The 18,247-nt window shown below is 42.5% G+C and overlaps 1 protein-coding gene across 10 annotated transcripts in view; it reads left to right on the plus strand.

Moving 5' to 3' along the window:
* The first annotated feature begins 8,188 nt into the window (after positions 1-8,188).
* Positions 8,189-18,247, plus strand: part of HMGA2 (high mobility group AT-hook 2) — a 356,638-nt gene continuing 346,579 nt past the window's right edge. For 2 of the 10 annotated variants that reach the window (XM_070755644.1, XM_070755651.1), the window contains exons 1-2: positions 8,593-9,220; positions 11,497-11,583. In XM_070755644.1, the coding sequence (XP_070611745.1) occupies positions 9,101-9,220; positions 11,497-11,583 (207 nt within the window). In that variant the 5' untranslated portion in view covers positions 8,593-9,100. Of the gene's footprint in view, positions 8,222-8,590; positions 9,221-11,496; positions 11,584-18,247 lie in introns of those variants that run through there. The other 8 variants (XM_070755646.1, XM_070755645.1, XM_070755647.1 and 5 more) reach the window with 8 other exon arrangements.

Below are 18,247 nucleotides of genomic sequence, written 5' to 3' on the forward strand. Positions count from 1 at the left end.
TAATTCTAAGGGAGATGGAAGAGACAAGTAGAAAAAATAAGTTGAAGATAAATACTTTATCTTAATAATTGAATTTAAGAGGTAATATTATATAAAAAGTAAAGGCAATTGACATGAACAATTATTTAAATCATTTAAATATAAGAAAAGAGAAACAAAAACATTTGAACATTAATGAGGGAAGGGAGAAAAGAGGGATAGGTGTACTTAAGTATATAATGCAAATATATTAAATATAAACAATAAGTGTAAATCTAGTTCCAACTAACATAATAGTTCAATTCAAATCAATTCAACTTTTATATCAGATATTTATGCAAACATGAATCAGCAATCAGTGTAATAGTTAATTAATTAATTGATCAATAAAAAAGGAGGGGAGAAAAAGTAAAAAAGTGCGATAAAATTTATTTTTTATTTTTTGGTTACTGTTGATTGGTGGATGATCTTTTTGTTTAGTCTTTTCTGGCTGGAAGGGGTCCCAAAAGTTTATTTTTTCTTCTCCTTTCTATTTCAGATCAATATAATCATACAATGTACAATGTATTTAATATCCAGTCTCAATTGAGGGTTAGGTTAATTCCACAGGTTTAGAGGGATTTGTTAAAAATGTCCAATCATTTAGTAATAGCGTAGTAGCATAAGTAGCGTAGATTTCGTCACAGCGTAGCAAAGGGAGAAGGACTGTAAGTGCCAGGGAAGAAAAAAGAGCTAGGAAAAAAGCCCCAGCAAGAGCAGCGTAGTTTCGATCCTCTGTCTCTGTATTTTGTCGCCAGATCGTACCGGTTGCGATCTCCTTCTTCTGAAATCTCCAAACGTCCTCAGAATTTTCTGGAAATTTAGTATAGTTATTTCTTTCTTTTTTTCCACTCACTGACATTTCCCCTGCTTTTTTTTTTTTGTTAAGTTCACTATTTCCGGCTTATAAAGTAGTCCAATGCTGCTTAGAGACCAGGATCAATCGGAGGTTCTGTTAGGTTACAAGTATACAAAAGAGTTAGTTAGACCAGTCTAATCAATTAGAGATAATGTAGAATATTGTCACAGGGTAAATAAGGATCAGTACAAGTCCGTGGGGAAAGAGACGCAGAGGAGAGAGCAAAAACAAAAAAATAAAAAAATAAAAAAATATATATTTCGGTCCTCCGGTTTCGTGTTTTGTTGCCAACTCACTCCACCCACAATCTGCTTCTCCAAACACTTCCGCACACCCTCACGACTTCCAACAACAAATTTTCTCCCATTGCTGCTTCCAAAAAAGTTTTACTCAGTCAATCTTTGTTGTCAATTTTGGGGGACTTTGATGCTGCCTTTCAGTATGTCCAGATATTATGTCCCACTCCGATCACCTATTCAAATCTTTTTTTTTGTTGCCATAAACAATACAGTCGCCACCTTCTAATTCTGGCAATCAGTCAAATAAATGACAGAAACAGCAGGGGTTTCATTCTAAAGCCATCTAGTACTATGCAACATTGATCGTTGACGTTAGATTAAGGTAGATCAAAGTTCTCACTTTCCAAAACCTTCTTGTCGTATTCTCTGCAACTTCCTCAGAGGAGTTGGAGCATCACGTCTTTGGGCCGATCAAACGATCAGTTTTTTCATGCATCGGCAAGAGGAGATCCTCGCTGTTCGGGGGGGTGTCCGCCGACCCCCCCAGGTGCGCTGGAGATTCCTCTCTAAGATCACTGTCTCTACAGGTCAGTGATTGCCCAAAAGCCACCAAAAAAGCACAAAAAGCCGGAGCAACCCGTAGAGATCGAAGGCTGCCCAGCTGTCAGTGATGCCAAAACTAGAAGTCCAGAGACTTCTTTTTCTATGTTCTATTAAGTTCATAAGTAGAGGCACCACTGTATTGAATAATTGATCAGTATGCAAAAGATGTGGTTGAAAGTAGAAGGTACTAAAGAGAGCAACTCAAGGCCTGTACAGTGGTATCTCTACTTAAGAACTTATTTAGTTCCATGACCAGATTCTTAATAGAAAAGTTTGTAAGTAGAAGCAATTTTTCCCATAGGAATCAATGTAAAAGCAAATAATGAGTGCAAACCCATTAGGAAAGAAATAAAAGCCCGGAATTTGGGTGGGTGGAGGAAGAGGAAGAGCACAGTCACTGCTCAAGGAAGAAGGTGTGGTGACGGGAATTAAAAAAAAAATCCAAAACTTTAAAGCTTAAAAAAAGAGGAGAAACACATGCCTCCCATATACCCGGAGCGAGGCTGCCTTCCATACACTGCGCCAGAGATAGAAACCCAGGCTGACGGGGGGGGGCACCGAAAGGCTTCTCTGGCAGCCCAGAAAAGCCCGAGATGGTCAGGATTAAAGGGGGAATGGTAGGAAACTGGCCAGGTCTTTGTGGCACTCTCAAATTTCCTGGTAGTTTTTTCCGGGCTCGGGTTCTTAAGTAGAAAATGGTTCTTAAGAAGAGCAAAAAATCTTGAACACCCGGTTCTTATCTAGAAAAGTTCTTAAGTAGAGGCGTTCTTAAGTAGAGGTACCACTGTATTTGAAAAATAACAAGCTGAGGGGGATAATAACAAAATGCATTCATGAGTTCAAAACAGAGAGGCGAATTATCTCTAAGGAAATGGACAGGCAATGGAGGGAACTAGGTAGATATATAAAAATGTTGCTATTATGGCTTCTGTTATTATCATACTACTGGATAGGGAGGCCATAAAATAATGCTTGATTTGAGATTTGCAGATTGGAACTGAACTCATTCAACCATTTTAGGTGTTTGGTTTTGATGATTTCATTGACGAAAAAAAATCAGTACAGTGATACCTCGTCTTACGAACGCCTCTTCATACGAACTTTTTGTGATACGAACCCGGGGTTTAAGATTTGTTTGCCTCGTCTTAACAACCATTTTCACCTAATGAACCTGAGGCCGGGTTCGTGCATTCTCTTACTGCGTGTGCGCTCCCTTACTGCCGCAGGGATTTCCTTTCCTTGTGACTGCCGCCCCGCCTCTGGACTGCCAACGCTGACTGTTGCCGGTGGAAGCGTCTGGGATTTCCCATTTGCTTGTGGCAGCAGCCCGGAGGCGGAGAATCATGGCTGTAGCAAGGACCAGTGCTTCAGCCTCAGACAAGGCTCCCTGGCTCTCACTCCGTGCCTGGCACCCACTTCCTCCGGGGGAGTCCCTTCAAGGTGCCCAAAGCAGCGGGCTTTAATTCCTCCTACCTTCCATCCCCGCAGACCCTTCCTGATGCCTCCCTGCCAACTGCCGAGAAAGAAAGAGAGCAGAAGGACACCCGTGAGGAACTAGAAGGATGCCTGTGGGGCTGGGTAGGGAGAGCTGGGCAGAGGAAGGCGCAAGGCAGGTTTTATCCCCAGCCTTGCTCCCAAAGGCCAGACCGCAAAGCGAGCGTCAGTCACCATGGTCTTTTGGGGGGCGCTCTGTCATAGAGATCTCCAGGTTTTGGCCACTGAAGGCTTCAGCGCACAAAAGCCGAGGACAGGTGCTCCCTTCTTGGGAGAGGGACTTGGACCGAATGACCCTCCGTTGGAGTTTTTGCCTGTCCATGGTGAGAAACTGGGGCTACGGCAGGAAATGTGCCGCCGCAGCCGCGCTCTGGCTTCCCACAACCGCAGTTCGAAATCCCTTCTGCCTTGGTGGGGTTTTTTGCCTGTCACCGCAAGATTCCCCCGGTGGCAAGCAAGGCTTGATGTCCTGACTCCCAAGGAGCTTGTTTGCCCACCAGTCCTGAAATTGCTTTGCAAGGAAATGAGGCAATGATGTCACTGACATTTCCCCGATTCTCCCGTTTTGACGCGCTCTTGAGATTGAAGGCAGGTTTGGGGTTTTTGCCTTGGGAAGGTGGGGAAAAAATGCAAGCGGGCCCAGAGAGGGGCGCAAAACTGCCTTCGGGATGATGGAGGACCGGTTCTCTAGCTACCGCAACCTCTATGACACTTCCTCACTTCTGCAGTTCTGCAATGGCAAGGGGAGGAAAAGTCCAAGGCGTGTGCATGCTCGGAGGGAGAACCTAAGAACTTCAGATTTATGCCCAGTGAAAGATGGGGCTGACTTGGAAAATGGGATGGATGTGCCGGAGAAGCTGGCAAGGAGAACCGTCCGTCCCCCATCTGCCCGCCAAGCTCCCAGCTTTGCTACGGGGAGAAAGGTTGGGGCTTTTTTCAGGGCTTTCTCTGTGTGTGTGTTGTTCGTTAGTTTCAGTTGAAGGGGAGAAACGAGAATTTGGCTTTACCAGCAGCCTGATCTTATTTCTGCCTGGCCGAAAGAAACGTTGGGTGGTTTAGTTATTAGCTTCATGAGGAGAGGGAAAGAGCGAGAGCTGTGCCTGCCTGCCTGCCTGCGAAGACTTTTCCCACTGTAGGGTTGCAGATAGAGCAGTGTTTCCCAACCGGTGTGCCGCGGCACACTGGTGTGCCGCGAGACATGGTCAGGTGTGCCGCGAAGAAATAAGCTCAGCTTCTGGTCTCGCAACTTTTTGCAAAGAGAAAAAAGTTGTGAGACCGGAAGCTGAGCTTGCTTCTTTGCACCTTCCAAGTTTTCCAGCAGCTGCGGCGCCCCGCCCGGCTGGAGCTTCCCTGTCAGCAGGTGAGCTTTGGGGCTTGGTGGGAGGGCAGCAGCAGTGCGGCGCGCAGCGGGAGGTTGATGGTGGCGGCAGTGGCAGCGGGCAGGAGCCATGCCGTGGGGCGGTGGCAGGGTGGTCCCTCTCTCTCTCCCCCTCTCTTGCTTTCTCTTTCTCTCCCCCCTCTCTCCCTCTCTCTTTCGCCCAGTAGCCCTGGGGCGACGTCAGAGTGATCAGCTGTGAGGCGGAGCTACGGAACAGAGGAACAGAGGCACCGACGGCGGCGGATGGAAATGCTGGAATTGCGTGGCTGGCACTTGCCTGCTGGCTGGACCAGGACGGAGGATCAAGCTCCACGTCCATGCCCAGCGCAACGCCAGAAATGTACGGCGTCTAGCCACCGCCGTCTGTGCCTCCGTTCTGGAGCTCCGCTTCACAGCTGATCACCCTGCCGTCGCCCCACGGCTACTGGAAGAAAGAGAGAGGGAGAGAGGGGGGAGAGAAAGAGAAAGCAAGAGAGGGAGAGAGAGAAACAGAGAGGAAGAGAGGGGGGGAGAGAAAGAGAGAGAAAGAGATAGCAAGAGAGGGAGAGAGAGAAAGAGAGGGGGGATAGAAAGAGAGAGAAAGAGATAGCAAGAGAGGGAGAGAGAGAAGGAGAGAGGGAGAGAGGGGTAGAGAAAGAGATAGCAAGAGAGGGAGAGAGAGAGAGGGAGAGGGGGGAGAGAAAGGAGAGAGAGGGGGTAGAGAAAGAGAGAAAGCAAAAGAGAGATAGCAAGAGAGAGGGGGTAGAGAAAGAGAGAAAGCAAAAGAGAGAGAGAGAGAAAGAGAGAAAGCAAGAGAGAGAGAGAAAGAGGGGGGAAGGAGGGTGAGGGAAAGACAGAGAGAGGGAAGGAGGGCAAAAAAGAGAGGAAGGAAGGGAGAAACAAAGAGAGATGGAGAGAGAGGGGAAAGAAAGAGGAGGGAAGGGAGAGAGAGAGAGAGAGAAAGAGGGAGAGAGAAAAATAGAGCGAAAGGGAGGAAGAGAGATATTTTTTGTCCAAACTTTTTTTTACACACACACACACGCCCCCCCGCCCCCGCTCAATGTTCCCCAGGATTTTGTAAATGTGAATAATGTGCCGCGGCTCAAAAAAGGTTGGGAAACACTGAGATAGAGGATCGTGAAGATTTATGGAAAAGAAAATTAAAAAATAAATAAATAAAACCCCAACAGCTTCACCTTGTGTGTGTGTACGGAGGGGGGGGAGCAGTTTTCTATTTCTTAAGTTTAACTTCTTAGGACCCTCCCCGCAATTGAACGCTGGCTTGTGATTGACGTGTTCCCCTCATTATCCAAACTAAGCCGGGAGAATCGTGGAAACGCAGGCAGGCGGGGGGGGGGGCAGGGTCCCTGGTATCTTTTTTCTCCAGCCTCCCGGCTTCTTTTGGACTCCCACTGGCAGAAATGAATGGGGCAGCCCAAGCGAAAAGGGTTGGTGTCATTTCTATAACTCGAGTGGAAAATGGGGCTGCCTCTCCAGGTCTTGTGGTAGTGGTGGAGTTAGGCATTATAAAAGTCACCTGTTGTCTAAAAAAAGCGAAGTTGAGAAGGGTGACGCTACTCTTCACCACTTACAAGAAAGAAGAGGCTCGTTTTCCCTACTCTTGGCATTGAATGGGAGGTGAGAGGGTCACCGTCCATTTCTTTCTGGCAGTAGCCAAGCTTGTGGGAGCTTGAATTGCACCCTTGGAAGGGTGATTGCAATAAATAATATCTGGGATTTCCTGGCAGATTAAAAGAGGTAAACCTCACCGGCACTCAGCCTTGAACCACGCTTCTTCCACTCGACACCAAAGCACGGCTAAGAGGATTGTGGTACATGGTGATCCGAAGGCTCTTTGTTCCACAAATAGGGGTGCGCTTTATCTTTTAAGGAGCTCCCCCCTCCTTCTGTAAGGGGAAAGGGTCAAAATAGCCAATGTGACTTTTTTTTTAAGAGGGAACTTGTGGGAGATTTTTTGGAATGGGCTCTTCTGTGCTCCCTCCACCAAGGGGAAAAAAGAAAGAAAGAAGGCAATGCCCTTCTTTTGGATAACTGCAGAGTTACCCCAGAGACAAAAAAACCCCACTGTTCCAAAGCAAACCGAAGTGAGAGTTGAGTCACAAAACTGAGTCCGGAGCCCTGTTCCCTTCAGCAAAGACAAGAGAGCCGGTGGTTTTAAACCTTCACATTTTTTTCCCACCTTCCCAATGCAAAACCCCCCAACCTCAAGAGCGCATCAAAACACAGCTCTCCGGGAGAATCGGGGAAATGCCACGGACATTGTTGCCTCTTTTCCTTGCAAGGTGATTTCAGTACTGGGAAGATGGGCGAACGAGCTCCTTGGGAGTCAGGACATCGAGCCTTGCTTGCCACCGGGGGAATCTCGCGGCGACAGGCAAAAAACCCATCAAGACACAAGGGATTTCAGACTGTGGTCTTGGAAAGCCAGAGCACGGCGGTGGTGGCAGCACATTTCCTGCCGTAGCCCTGGTTTCTCACCATGGATCGGCAAAAACACCAATGGGGGGGGGGGGTCGTTCGGTCCAAGCCCCTCTCCCCAGAATGGAGCACCCGTCCTCAGCTTTTGTGCGCTGAAGCCTTCAGTAGCCAAAACTTGGAGACCTCTGTGACGGAGCGCTCCCCAAAAGACCGTGGTGACTCTGACGCTCGCTTTGCGGTCTGGCCTTCAGAAGCAAGGCTGGGGATAAACCCTGACTTGCGCCCTCCTCTTCCTCTGCCCAGGTCTCCCCACCCAGCCCCATGGGCATCCTTCTAGTTCCTGATGGGGGTCCTTCTGCTCTCTTCTTCTTCCTTGGTGGTTGGCAGGGAGGCATCGGGAAGGGTCCACGGGGATGGAAGGTAGGAAGAATTAAAGTCTGCTGCTTTGGGCACCTTGAAGGGACTCCCCCGGATTCCTCTTTGCCTGCTGACGCCCCAAAAACTTTCAAGGAGGGTGGAAGCCCCAGCTTCCTGCCCATGTCAATCCACCCATGAGGCTCCCTCCAGGCAGCCTCCGCTGTTTCCCCCACTACCACCTCCACCCACCACCAAATAAGGATCAGAATACCGGCGGTAATAAGGCAAAAGGGGTGAGTTTTCAGATGGGCTTGCACGCATTATTCACTTTTACGTTGATTCCTATGGGAAACATTGTTTCATCTTACGAACTTTTCTTCTTACAAACCTCATCACCGAACGAATTCACGTTCATAAGACAAGGTATCACTGTACTAGATAAACATAGCTTAATGTCATCAGCAGAGAAAGTGGATTAAATGTTTTAATAAAGGGCAAAGATGAGATGGTCGGATATATTCAAATGACATTTTTATGTGTTAATTATATTCACAATTCAAATTGCTTTTCTGGAAATATATACTGAACTTTGTTTCAGTGAAATTGAGTATTTCTTGTAAGAAAAATTAGTCTGGGAGCATTTTGGAGGGAAAAACCCTCTGCATGAGGAAACCTGGTTGAAAATGGAATGTGAAATACTAAATATATTTTACATCTATTTTTAAAAGAATATTGTAGAAAGAACTAATTCAGCCATTTTATACTAAATTTATACGATGCAGCATCAACTCTGGACAGGTACCATCTTGGAAGGGCACATTCTTTGAGTTGGGATTGCTGTTTACAGCATTTGCTGTAGGTCCAGACAGTCCTCATTTGTTTTTTCCCTTTCTCTGGTTTTGTCTCCTCCTCCTCTTGTCCTCATGGTGGCCTTCCCCTCCCCTCTTGTTGCCTCCTGTTTCTTTCCCACTCATGGCAAAATATTTCTTTCTTTTTTAACGCTGGTTACTTATCGAGGAAAGGCATCTCCTAGTGTTTCCATTCCCTTGCCGGCCGTTTTCTCTCGGCATATCCTTACGGAGGCAAACAGATGAACGTCTCTTTCCCCATTTCTTTCTCTCTCTTGTGTCCGTGTGATCTCCTTCACTCCTAACGCGTACGATCCGGTTTCAGCCCAGCCGAAAGGCGCGCTGGGTTATACAATTCCCCGAGTTGCCTTCTCTAACTCGGGTTGCTGCTGAACGCACCGAAGTCTGCGGAGCCCCCACTTGCTGTGCGCTCGTTAGAGGAGCGTTCCCGCCGGCCCGCCCACCCACTCACCCACCCACCGCTCCCTCCTAGCATTACAAGCGCTTCTCTCTCTTTCCACTCCCTCCACAAAAGTCAGCGTCTCGATTTTCCCGCATTTTCATCTCGGCGCTAAATTGTAAAGAAGGGTTTCTCCCCCCCCACACCTCTTTTTGCAGCCGCCACCGCCAGCACCAGCCTCACTGGCCCCGCTACTGCTGCCGCCACCACCATCATCTCCCTCCTCCTCTGCTTCTCTCCTTTTGGCAACACCAGGACGTCCGACGTGGTGGTTGTAGGGGTAGCGGTGCCGCCGGTGCTGCCGTGCGGTTGCGAGTGGACGGGGGTCGCTTTTGACTACTCCCGTTTTTTCAAGGTGCCTCTCAAAGCGCGAGCGGGATCGAGCTGAGAGCCTGCGGAGAGGCTGAAAGGCAGCGAGGAGTTACGATGAGCGCACGAGGTGACGGAGCCGGGCAACCTTCAACTTCTTCTGCGGTTGCCAGAGAACAACCTGCCGCCGCCGAACCGCCGAAGAGGGGACGAGGGAGACCCAGGAAACAGCCACAAGTCAGTACTTCCTCTAGCTGCCCTAGACCAGAGCGGAGAGATGGGAGACTCGGGCGCGCACGTGCCTTGCAAGCTCCACGACATTGGTGGTGTGGGCTGGTAGATGTAAAAGCTTTGTGGCGGCCACGCGAGTTTTTTTTTTTGCTCGCTAGCAACTGTAACGAAGCGACTCGGACCTGCAAATCCCACCGGCAAGGGAAAGGAGTGTGCGTGCGTGTGTGTGTGTGTGGTGAGAGAGAGAGAGAGAGAGGGCGCGCGTGTGAAAGGGAAAAATGTGCGAGGGAGCGCGCGCGTTTGTTTCTTTTGAACTGCAAAAACTTATCTGTGCCTTTATTGTGTGGTTTTTAACTCGGCTCCGTTCCCACCAACCAGCGTTCGCGGGCCACTTTCGAGCAAAGTTTAAATCTGAGACTGCAAGCATACTGAAAGGAAGAATGGGAGCCAGGGCTGTCGTCTTCGCTACGTCTCAATCTTTGTGCCATGTGTCTAGCTCGTCTCGCAGTGGCTGCTGCCACCTCTGGTCCCATCTGACTTCACCCCCTCCCATCGTGGCCGGGAGGGTGGGGGTCAGACTCCCCAATTATGTGGTTCAAATGGGGAGCCATTATTGGCTGCGTGTTTGCTTTGCATTTTATAGAATTATTTAACTTCCTCGAGGTTTAGTCTGGTCTCCCCTCCCCCCAACTGATTGCTCTGTGTGGGTGCTTCGGAGTTTAGGGCTCGTGGAACATTTCAGTCCTGGACATTTCCTTCCCCCACCCCCCACGAAGTGAAATCCATAATTACTGTGTGGTACATTTGGCAAAGTAAACAGGCTACGAGGATACCCGGGTCGTCCTACTCCCTTCAAGTCCTCTGGAGAGAGATTCTCTGCGGATGCAACCAATTAAGGTTGCTGTTGTAGCGCTGCCTAGCCGCATGGAGAACTTTTTCTGTTGTTTGGGTTGGTTTCCATTTCCTCCGAAGCAGCTATCAGCAGTAGGAGTTGCCTACTAAGTACATTTAAAGCTGACTTCCGCGGCATATTTTTTTTCATTCATTAGCATCAAACCACTTCCTGATCCGAAACCTGAAATGTAAAATACCTCGAAGTGTGTGTGTGGGGGTCCCTTAAATGTGCGGGGGTGTTGGATAATCATTAACTAGGACTTCACACCCTACTTTTCACATCCCCAACAACAAAACAAATATTTTTGAGAAAGGACAGTATAAACACACACCCACACACCCTTATATTACCTTTGTTAAACTGTGGTGGTTTCAGTATTCCCTTTCCTCAGTTTTAGCAAAATTTCCACTCATTGCCAGTTTATTTTTGAAAGAAGTGTATGGTATTGGAAGATTCTTGTTTGAAAATGGAATACTTTATGAAATACACTATACTCAAGGGGAAAAAAGCTTATCTCCCAGTCAGTGATGAACTTTATAAAAATCTGGCTTGATTTTTTAAAAAAAAATTATGTCAGTTATAGTGGAGTGAAATTCTATGCATACCTACCCAGAAGTAAGCCTCACTGAATGCTGGGTTTTAGTCCTAGGTAAGCATGTATAGGATTAGAGACTTAATTTCTATTGCAACCTAAAGAATGCAGCAGAATTTTAAGATCCATTCACAACTGCACTTAATTAGTTGAACTTCATCCTGTAATCCAAATAAAATGTTTGATATTTGAAAGTGGATGCCCCCCCCCCTTTAGTCCATATGATTTTATATACTCTGAATCTCAGTCACGCTATAAACTTTAAATTGTTTTCTCATTAGGCCAGAACATGCAGAGCCCCCACATACTGTATAATACTGTATATAGATTCCATTAAGCTAGACAAAGTGGATTGTAAACTGCAGAACAAAGCAAAGCACATTTTGGTAACTTTCATAACAAGAGAAAAAAAATATGCTCTAAAGATTCTAAGGTTGGAATCCCAGTCTCAAGTGATTACAAATGTATATTTAATAATTATCATGTGAATGGAAAGAGCCTCCACTGATTTGAATGACAAAACATAATCTTATTAGGGTGCATTTGGTTGGGAAAATATATCTCTGCTATAATATCTGACATAATTTTTCAGTGTTTTTCTATGGAGGTCAAGCTGCTATGGAGAAACATTTTAATGCAGATAAACATATACTGTTATTTCACTGCTTAACATTATCTTTCTTAAGTTGAGTCACTGTTGACATAAAACAAGTGTGATGTGTATTTTGCATTCTGTTGTTTGTATTTAGATTTCTGTTGAGTTTTTGGGGACAACAGTGTTTGTTCTGTTTTTAGGAACCTACAGGAGAGCCATCTCCCAAAAGACCAAGAGGAAGGCCTAAAGGAAGCAAAAACAAGAGTCCATCTAAAGCAGCTCAGAAGGTGAGAGCAGTCTGGAACAAAATATTTGCTGTTTAGCTATTGTCTAAACAGTTTCATGTTTAACCTTTGAACTGTGCAGAATTTGGACCATTTTAATAATATTTCAGGCAGGAATGTTGGAGGAGGATCTTGGACATATGAGAAGCAGTCCTCCCCGCCCCTCATAGCTTCTACTTAAGTTTAGTTTATTTTCTAAATTCAGGATTTCACTATATATGAACTCTGTGTTTACTACTGTTAAATAAATTCTGAAAATTTTTAATATACTTAGGCAAAGTATTACTCTAATGTTTTGTTAACTATATAACTAAGTATATGCTTGATTATTGATGGATATCAAAATAAATGTTTATATATTCATTATCATCATCATTAGACATCAGAGTGGTAGTCTATATTCCCTGTTTGACTTAGGAAGTATATTTTGGAGAGGGAGAAAACACCACATTTTGAACAATTGCTATGTTCTGAATATTGTCAAGGGAAGGAAGCATGAATTGACAAGTTCGTTGAAGTAATCCATTTTGTCTCCAGACTATTTTTTAGTTATTTAATAGATTCTAAGTCATGGACATATGCAGAGCATAGTGTTTTACAGTTTCTTTATAAGAATACTGCTGACCTCAATTTTGAGTAATTTTGAAATATCATGAATCAGTGGTTTTCATTTACAAATCCATCAAAAACAAACACACACACATACTGTTGTTGTTGTTATATAGATGTGATATTCTCCTAATTAAAACTTGTTCTAATATACGCACATTAGTTTTGATATTGTTAATGTGATATTATGAATTATCATAACAATCTATGATAAATGTTTTTTTAAATTAAAATTAGGGACTGAGTTTTTTTATCTTTGTTATCTCCTTTGAGTTTCAATACATAAAACTTTATTCTTTTTCCTTTGCCTCATCCCCCTTTCCTCCCTATTTTTGAAAATGGAATGTGAAATACTAAATATATTTTACATCTATTTTTAAAAGAATATTGTAGAAAGAGTGCAGATGAGCACTTCATAAATAATCTGTAACTTTAATTCCCCAAAGAGATTGCAAATAAAGTGATATTCTAGGATTTTATAAAATTAAAGATGGCATCAAGGGAAATGAATAGGTTTCATAATCTTGAAGTCATCCAATAAAATATATAGAAGGCAATATAAGACAAGCAATGATTAGACAGTGATGTTTCCTCTAACAAGAGGTAGTAGGGACTATTAATGGGAATAGCTTTAATGAAAAATTAAATCAGCCTTCTTTATTTCTTCCCAGAATTTCACGACCATTGTCTTGCAGGCTGGGAACAGATATTCCACACCTATGGAGGGCATGATGTGGGAAAAGAATCCCTGCCTTCTAGGATTTCCCAGATATCTCATGACAATTTCTGGAAGTTTTCACATTCTGCTATAGGCTTTCCTTAGGTCCATAGCTGGCCACTGTGGAAACAGAAAATTGAACTATATAAATATACAAATCTTGCTGAGCTGAAATGTAAAGGACCTTGCCCATTATGCTTGTACATTGTGATGGTTGTAATTTGGGTCATCCACACGATGGATTCAATTTTATGACTTTTTTTGTCTGATGATTTCTAAGTAAGTAAATCAGTGGTTTGCTATGGGTTTGAGAAAAACTGGAAGTAAATGTCATTTTTGGGTAAAAGTGCTGTAAAATGTGGTCATATGATCTCAGGATGTTACAAATAGCCGTAAATGTAGATCAGTCATCAAGCACCCTTTGAAATCAGATTGTAAGTATCCCTGGGGAGGTCTGTCATAACTTAAATAATCATTAAGTATCTGCTTGTATGTCAAAATTATCACTAGTGTGTTTGATTTTGGTTCAGTGTGATGTGTGAAATCATTCTCTGATTTTGTGCATTACTGATGGCTTAGTGATATTTTTAATACCCATATATAATAGTTTATTCAACAAACCTCAGAAATTTAAATAATAATTTAACATGATAAGTGAACCCTATCAGTGAATCTGTTACTCACAAAACTTACACTTTTAGTCTTTGTATTAAGCAGTTATCATGTTTATAGCAAGCAATATTTGAGATAATCAACTCTCAGGGTGATCTTAACTATTGATTCTATTGAATTCAATTTGAAGAACAAATAGGTTTAGGATTGTGCATATACAAAAAAGTTAATATATTTATATGATTATTTTATAATGTTAAATTTATTTAGAATAAATTAGGGGTTTATTAGGAAATGTTCACAAAGGAATGGCTATATTTTTGTTCATAATTCAGAGATAATATTCTTAAAAATGTTGATTGTTTTAAAAATAGAATACTTTTACTTTGCAGATATTACCAGTTTTATGTTAAAATATACCATTTACTAGGTGTTGTGGTTCTGTGAAACACAGGAGTTGTATAATGGTTGTTGCATAAGACACTGCTTTACTTTCAACTTACAATGATTGAAAAAGATTATGTGCAAGAAGTTTTAAATGGATTCTGCCCATAATATTTAGATTTTCAAAAATATTCCAAAATATATCTTCCAAAATATATCCTGTAGTAATTATTGACTTTACAGAAGTGACTATAGGTTAAGTTTTTCTTTATGTAGGTTAAATATCTAAATAAAAGAACTACTTGCCTATTTTTTGAAGAATCTTTTCTAAGATGTAGATAATTAATTTTATATATGCTTGGTTCTATTGGGTAAACAGATTTGTTTTTATAAAAGTATATTCATACTAATTCAGTTTCTTTGCTCCAGTGGGAAATCTGTATATATGTATTGTTTAAATAATTTATATTGTGTCTCTCCATTGCTAAAGCACCTAATAAAACATATTTTAAAGTATAAAAGATAAAGTATAAAAGTATATAAAGGTGTATAAATCATAGAAGTGCTTTATCCTTTTGGACCTTTAAGAATTATAACGCACTTTGCAATTTCAGTGTACACAAAGTAACATAATGTGCAGTATTAAATTATTAGGAAAATATATTATTGTTAATTGTAATTATGCTTTACATTGGTCTGAGATATCGCTATTAAATAATTTAAACACACACACACACAAATACACAGAGACTCAGACATCTTTCTTTCAAACCTACATTGGAAAGCAGGAGTTGTCACAACAACTAAAATTATTTTATCATAAAAGTGGATTCTGTAGGTAATGAAATGTTGCTAAAATTTATGACAAATAATAGGTGGGCTCTTTTTCAAAGTAAAGCAATTGAAATGTATTACAGTGATCTCTCGATTAGCGCGGGGGTTACGTTCCAAGACCTCCCGCGCTAATCGATTTCCGCGTTATAGTGGTGCGGAAGTAAAAAACACATGCGCGCCATTTTTTTTCATGGCCGCACATGCGCAGATGGTGGAGTTTGCGTGTGGGCGGCGGGGAAGACCAAGGGAAGGTTCCTTCAGCCACCCAACAGCTGATCTGCTCCGCAGCGCGGAAGCAGCAAGGAGCCGAAGATGGGGTAAAGGCAAAGGGGAAACCCCATCTTCGGCTCCTCGCTGCTGCCGCGCTGCGGAGCGGATCAGGTGTTGGGCGGCTGAAGGAACCTTCCCTTGGTCTTCCCGCCGCCCAGGCAAAGGGGAAACCCCAAGATCGCTTGCCGCTTGCCGCTTGCCGTATTGCAGCTTGGAGCTTTGCTTCGCCTCCTTCGCTGCAATACGGCAAGCGGCAAGCGATCTTGGGGTTTCCCCTTTGCCTGGGCGGTGCTGGGGCCATGCGGAGCCGCTCATCTAGGGGGGCGTGGACCGGCAAGGTGCCCTCCGCTCTCTCTCTTTCTCCCCCTGTTACCGGTGTGGTATAAGAGAGAGAAAGAAAGAGAAAGGAGGGCGACTTGCCAGTCCACGCCCCCCTGGATGAGCGGCCCCGCATGGCCCCAGCGCCGGACTCCGCCGTTGCCTCCGCCCTTGTTCGGCTCTGCAGCTCCACCCCCTCCTCGGTGTCCCCGGCACCCAGCGTCCCCACGCCGCCTCCACCTCCCGGTAATGCGCCCGACCTCTGCCTCTCTCTTTCTCTGCCTCTCTCTTTCTCTCTCATATACCACGCCGGCAACAGGGAGAGAAAGAGAGAGATAACTTATTTTTTAATTAATATTTTTTGAAAAACCGCGTTGCAGCGTTTCGCGCTAATCGAGACCGTGCTAATCGAGGGATCACTGTATAAGTATTATTCAGACAGGCAAATAAAGAAGCTCATGAATAATTGACAAGATTTTCTGTTGTGAACTTTTACAGTTCATAATTAAATCTCTCTCTCTTTATATATATATATATATATATTTGTTTTCGTAAATTTTCACGGGTATATGTATGTAGATTGTTCTGAGTTCGGGTTTTGCCCTGTGTAATGTTTTGCATGTCTAGACATACACAGGGCAAAACCCGAACTCAGAACAATCTACATATATATATATATATATATATATATATATATATATGTGTGTGTGTGTGTGTGTCACATGTTTTTTCAACAAAAATGTATATATGTATGTATGTATGTGTGTATGTGTATAATATATATACATACATATATATGTCACATGTTTTTTTGCTGAATTTGAAAATTCAGGGATATATGATAGTTATGTGTGAATGATGTAATTTTAGGAAAAAAATCCATTAAATCTATTGGGAAAGTCCTGGAATGTTCAATGATGTATATTGCTACATTTTTTAAAAACTTACACAGCTTCTGGTAGACTTACAGATCTGGCCTGGGAGGCATTTAAAACAAATTGAGCTTGTTAGGAAATTAGTAGTGTGAAACTTGACAATACTTAAAATGCTGCAGGATCTAATGAGTAGCTTGTTTCATGTCTGCTGCTCAAATTCCAGGGAATAGCCCATAAAAACAGTAATATAAAACCCACAACTAAATGAATGTATAATTAACAGAGCTTTCTAAAACAATAGCAGCATTATTAACTCTTTTAAAGTTTTAAATTCACAAGGAATCTAATAAGAGGTAAAACAAGAAAGATAGGAAGCAGGATAGCACTGTTCTAATTCAGATGTTTCTGTCACTGAACAAATTGTTACGTTGCTGTTTGAAAATGGATTTTTTAAATATTTGAGGAAAATTGTTTAATAGCTTTTAAGAGAAGGGTAGATATGGGTCATAGTTTAGATTTTTAGATGTATAGTTCATATTCTTTGTTTATATTTGATAAAATACAGTTGATTTTTTTCTTTAGAATGAAATATACATTTGGGCTATTGTGTTATAAATTGTTTTTGGAAGCGAGTTCACATATATTAAATAGGACTTAAGTACATATTAGATGAAATGACAAAATCCAATTAAAATTGTAGTTTTTTAGAAAATAAGTTGCTTATTAACTGTCAGAAAAAATAAATCTGTTTTGAGAAAAAAATTAGAAAAATGGACATATGTCTCTGAAATGTGCATATGCCCTTTATTCACCAATCAATTAAAACAAACAGCCTAAACTCTGTGAATATCACCAGCATTGTCTTTTCCATTCTTCAGACAGTATCATCCAGAAACTGAGGAAGAAGCCTAATTTGCAAACATATATCACATCTGTATGTAGACTGTCATTTATTTATACTTGGGCCAGGAAAAGAAACCAAACTGATCCTTTGTGGCCAAATTTGACTGAAGAAAGATGCAGGGTTTTAGCTACTCCAGCTATTTTTTTAAAAAAAATATTAGAAATGTGATTTCTCTCTCCCCTCCCACTTCTAGAGCTATATTTGTTATCCTGCTTCCTTTACTTCCAAAGTGGCTGTAATTTATGGCTTATGCAGGATAATTCTTGAGGTGCTATGCAGATATTAATTCTTCCTTACTAAACAATACTTAATCTTGAATATGCTCTAAAATGACATCATACTATAGTTATGACCATATTGGTAAATAGAAAATGGTGGAATTTGGCACATAGTAAAACAAGAAACAGTATTACATTGGCATAGTTCATAACCATATTCACATGCTGGTGATAGTTATTAAAAACAATCAGAAATGTAATCAACTTGTGTCAGTGATTTGATTTCTTTAGCATGTGCTGATTTGTATGAAAATCAGCACATTTGCTGATTTTTGCTCCGTTCCAGCTTGGCTGTTGGTAGTCTGTTGGTAGTGCTATTGTGCTACTCTTTTCTTAGGTATAGGCTTATGAGTAATAGGCAGATTTTTTTTTAATAAACAGAATACTGTAAACCTCTTACCATGATTCTGAAGCTTAAAGCTGAATGTCAGTGGAACTGCCTCATGCAAAATATTTTCATGTGGTCATCCTACTGACTACAGAGTAATGCAGGATTCAAAATGGTAAACTAGGTGGTAAATGCTGCCAGGCTTGGGGCCACTAGACGTTAACCTTCTGGGCAACGAACACAATATATATCTGTTGTTTGAATGGGAATGAGTGATTTTTAATGTTACTGGGACTTTTAGTTTAATTAATTTAAATTAATTGGATTTAGGATGTTTATATTGTTTCTTTTATATGTTGTAAGCTTCCCTGGGACTTCCACAGCTTGCAACAAAGAAAGCATTTTGTAGCAACATGTAACAACGCGGCTCAGGTTTCCCTTTTTTAAAGGGCTCAGGTTTTGGGAGGTGTGGCTTTCACAGCCGTTTGTACATTTCCGCGCACGGCTTAACCAATTATTTTATACTATCTACAAATT

Source organism: Erythrolamprus reginae, chromosome 6 (genome assembly GCF_031021105.1).
Source record: "Erythrolamprus reginae isolate rEryReg1 chromosome 6, rEryReg1.hap1, whole genome shotgun sequence".
Lineage (NCBI taxonomy): Eukaryota > Metazoa > Chordata > Lepidosauria > Squamata > Dipsadidae > Erythrolamprus > Erythrolamprus reginae.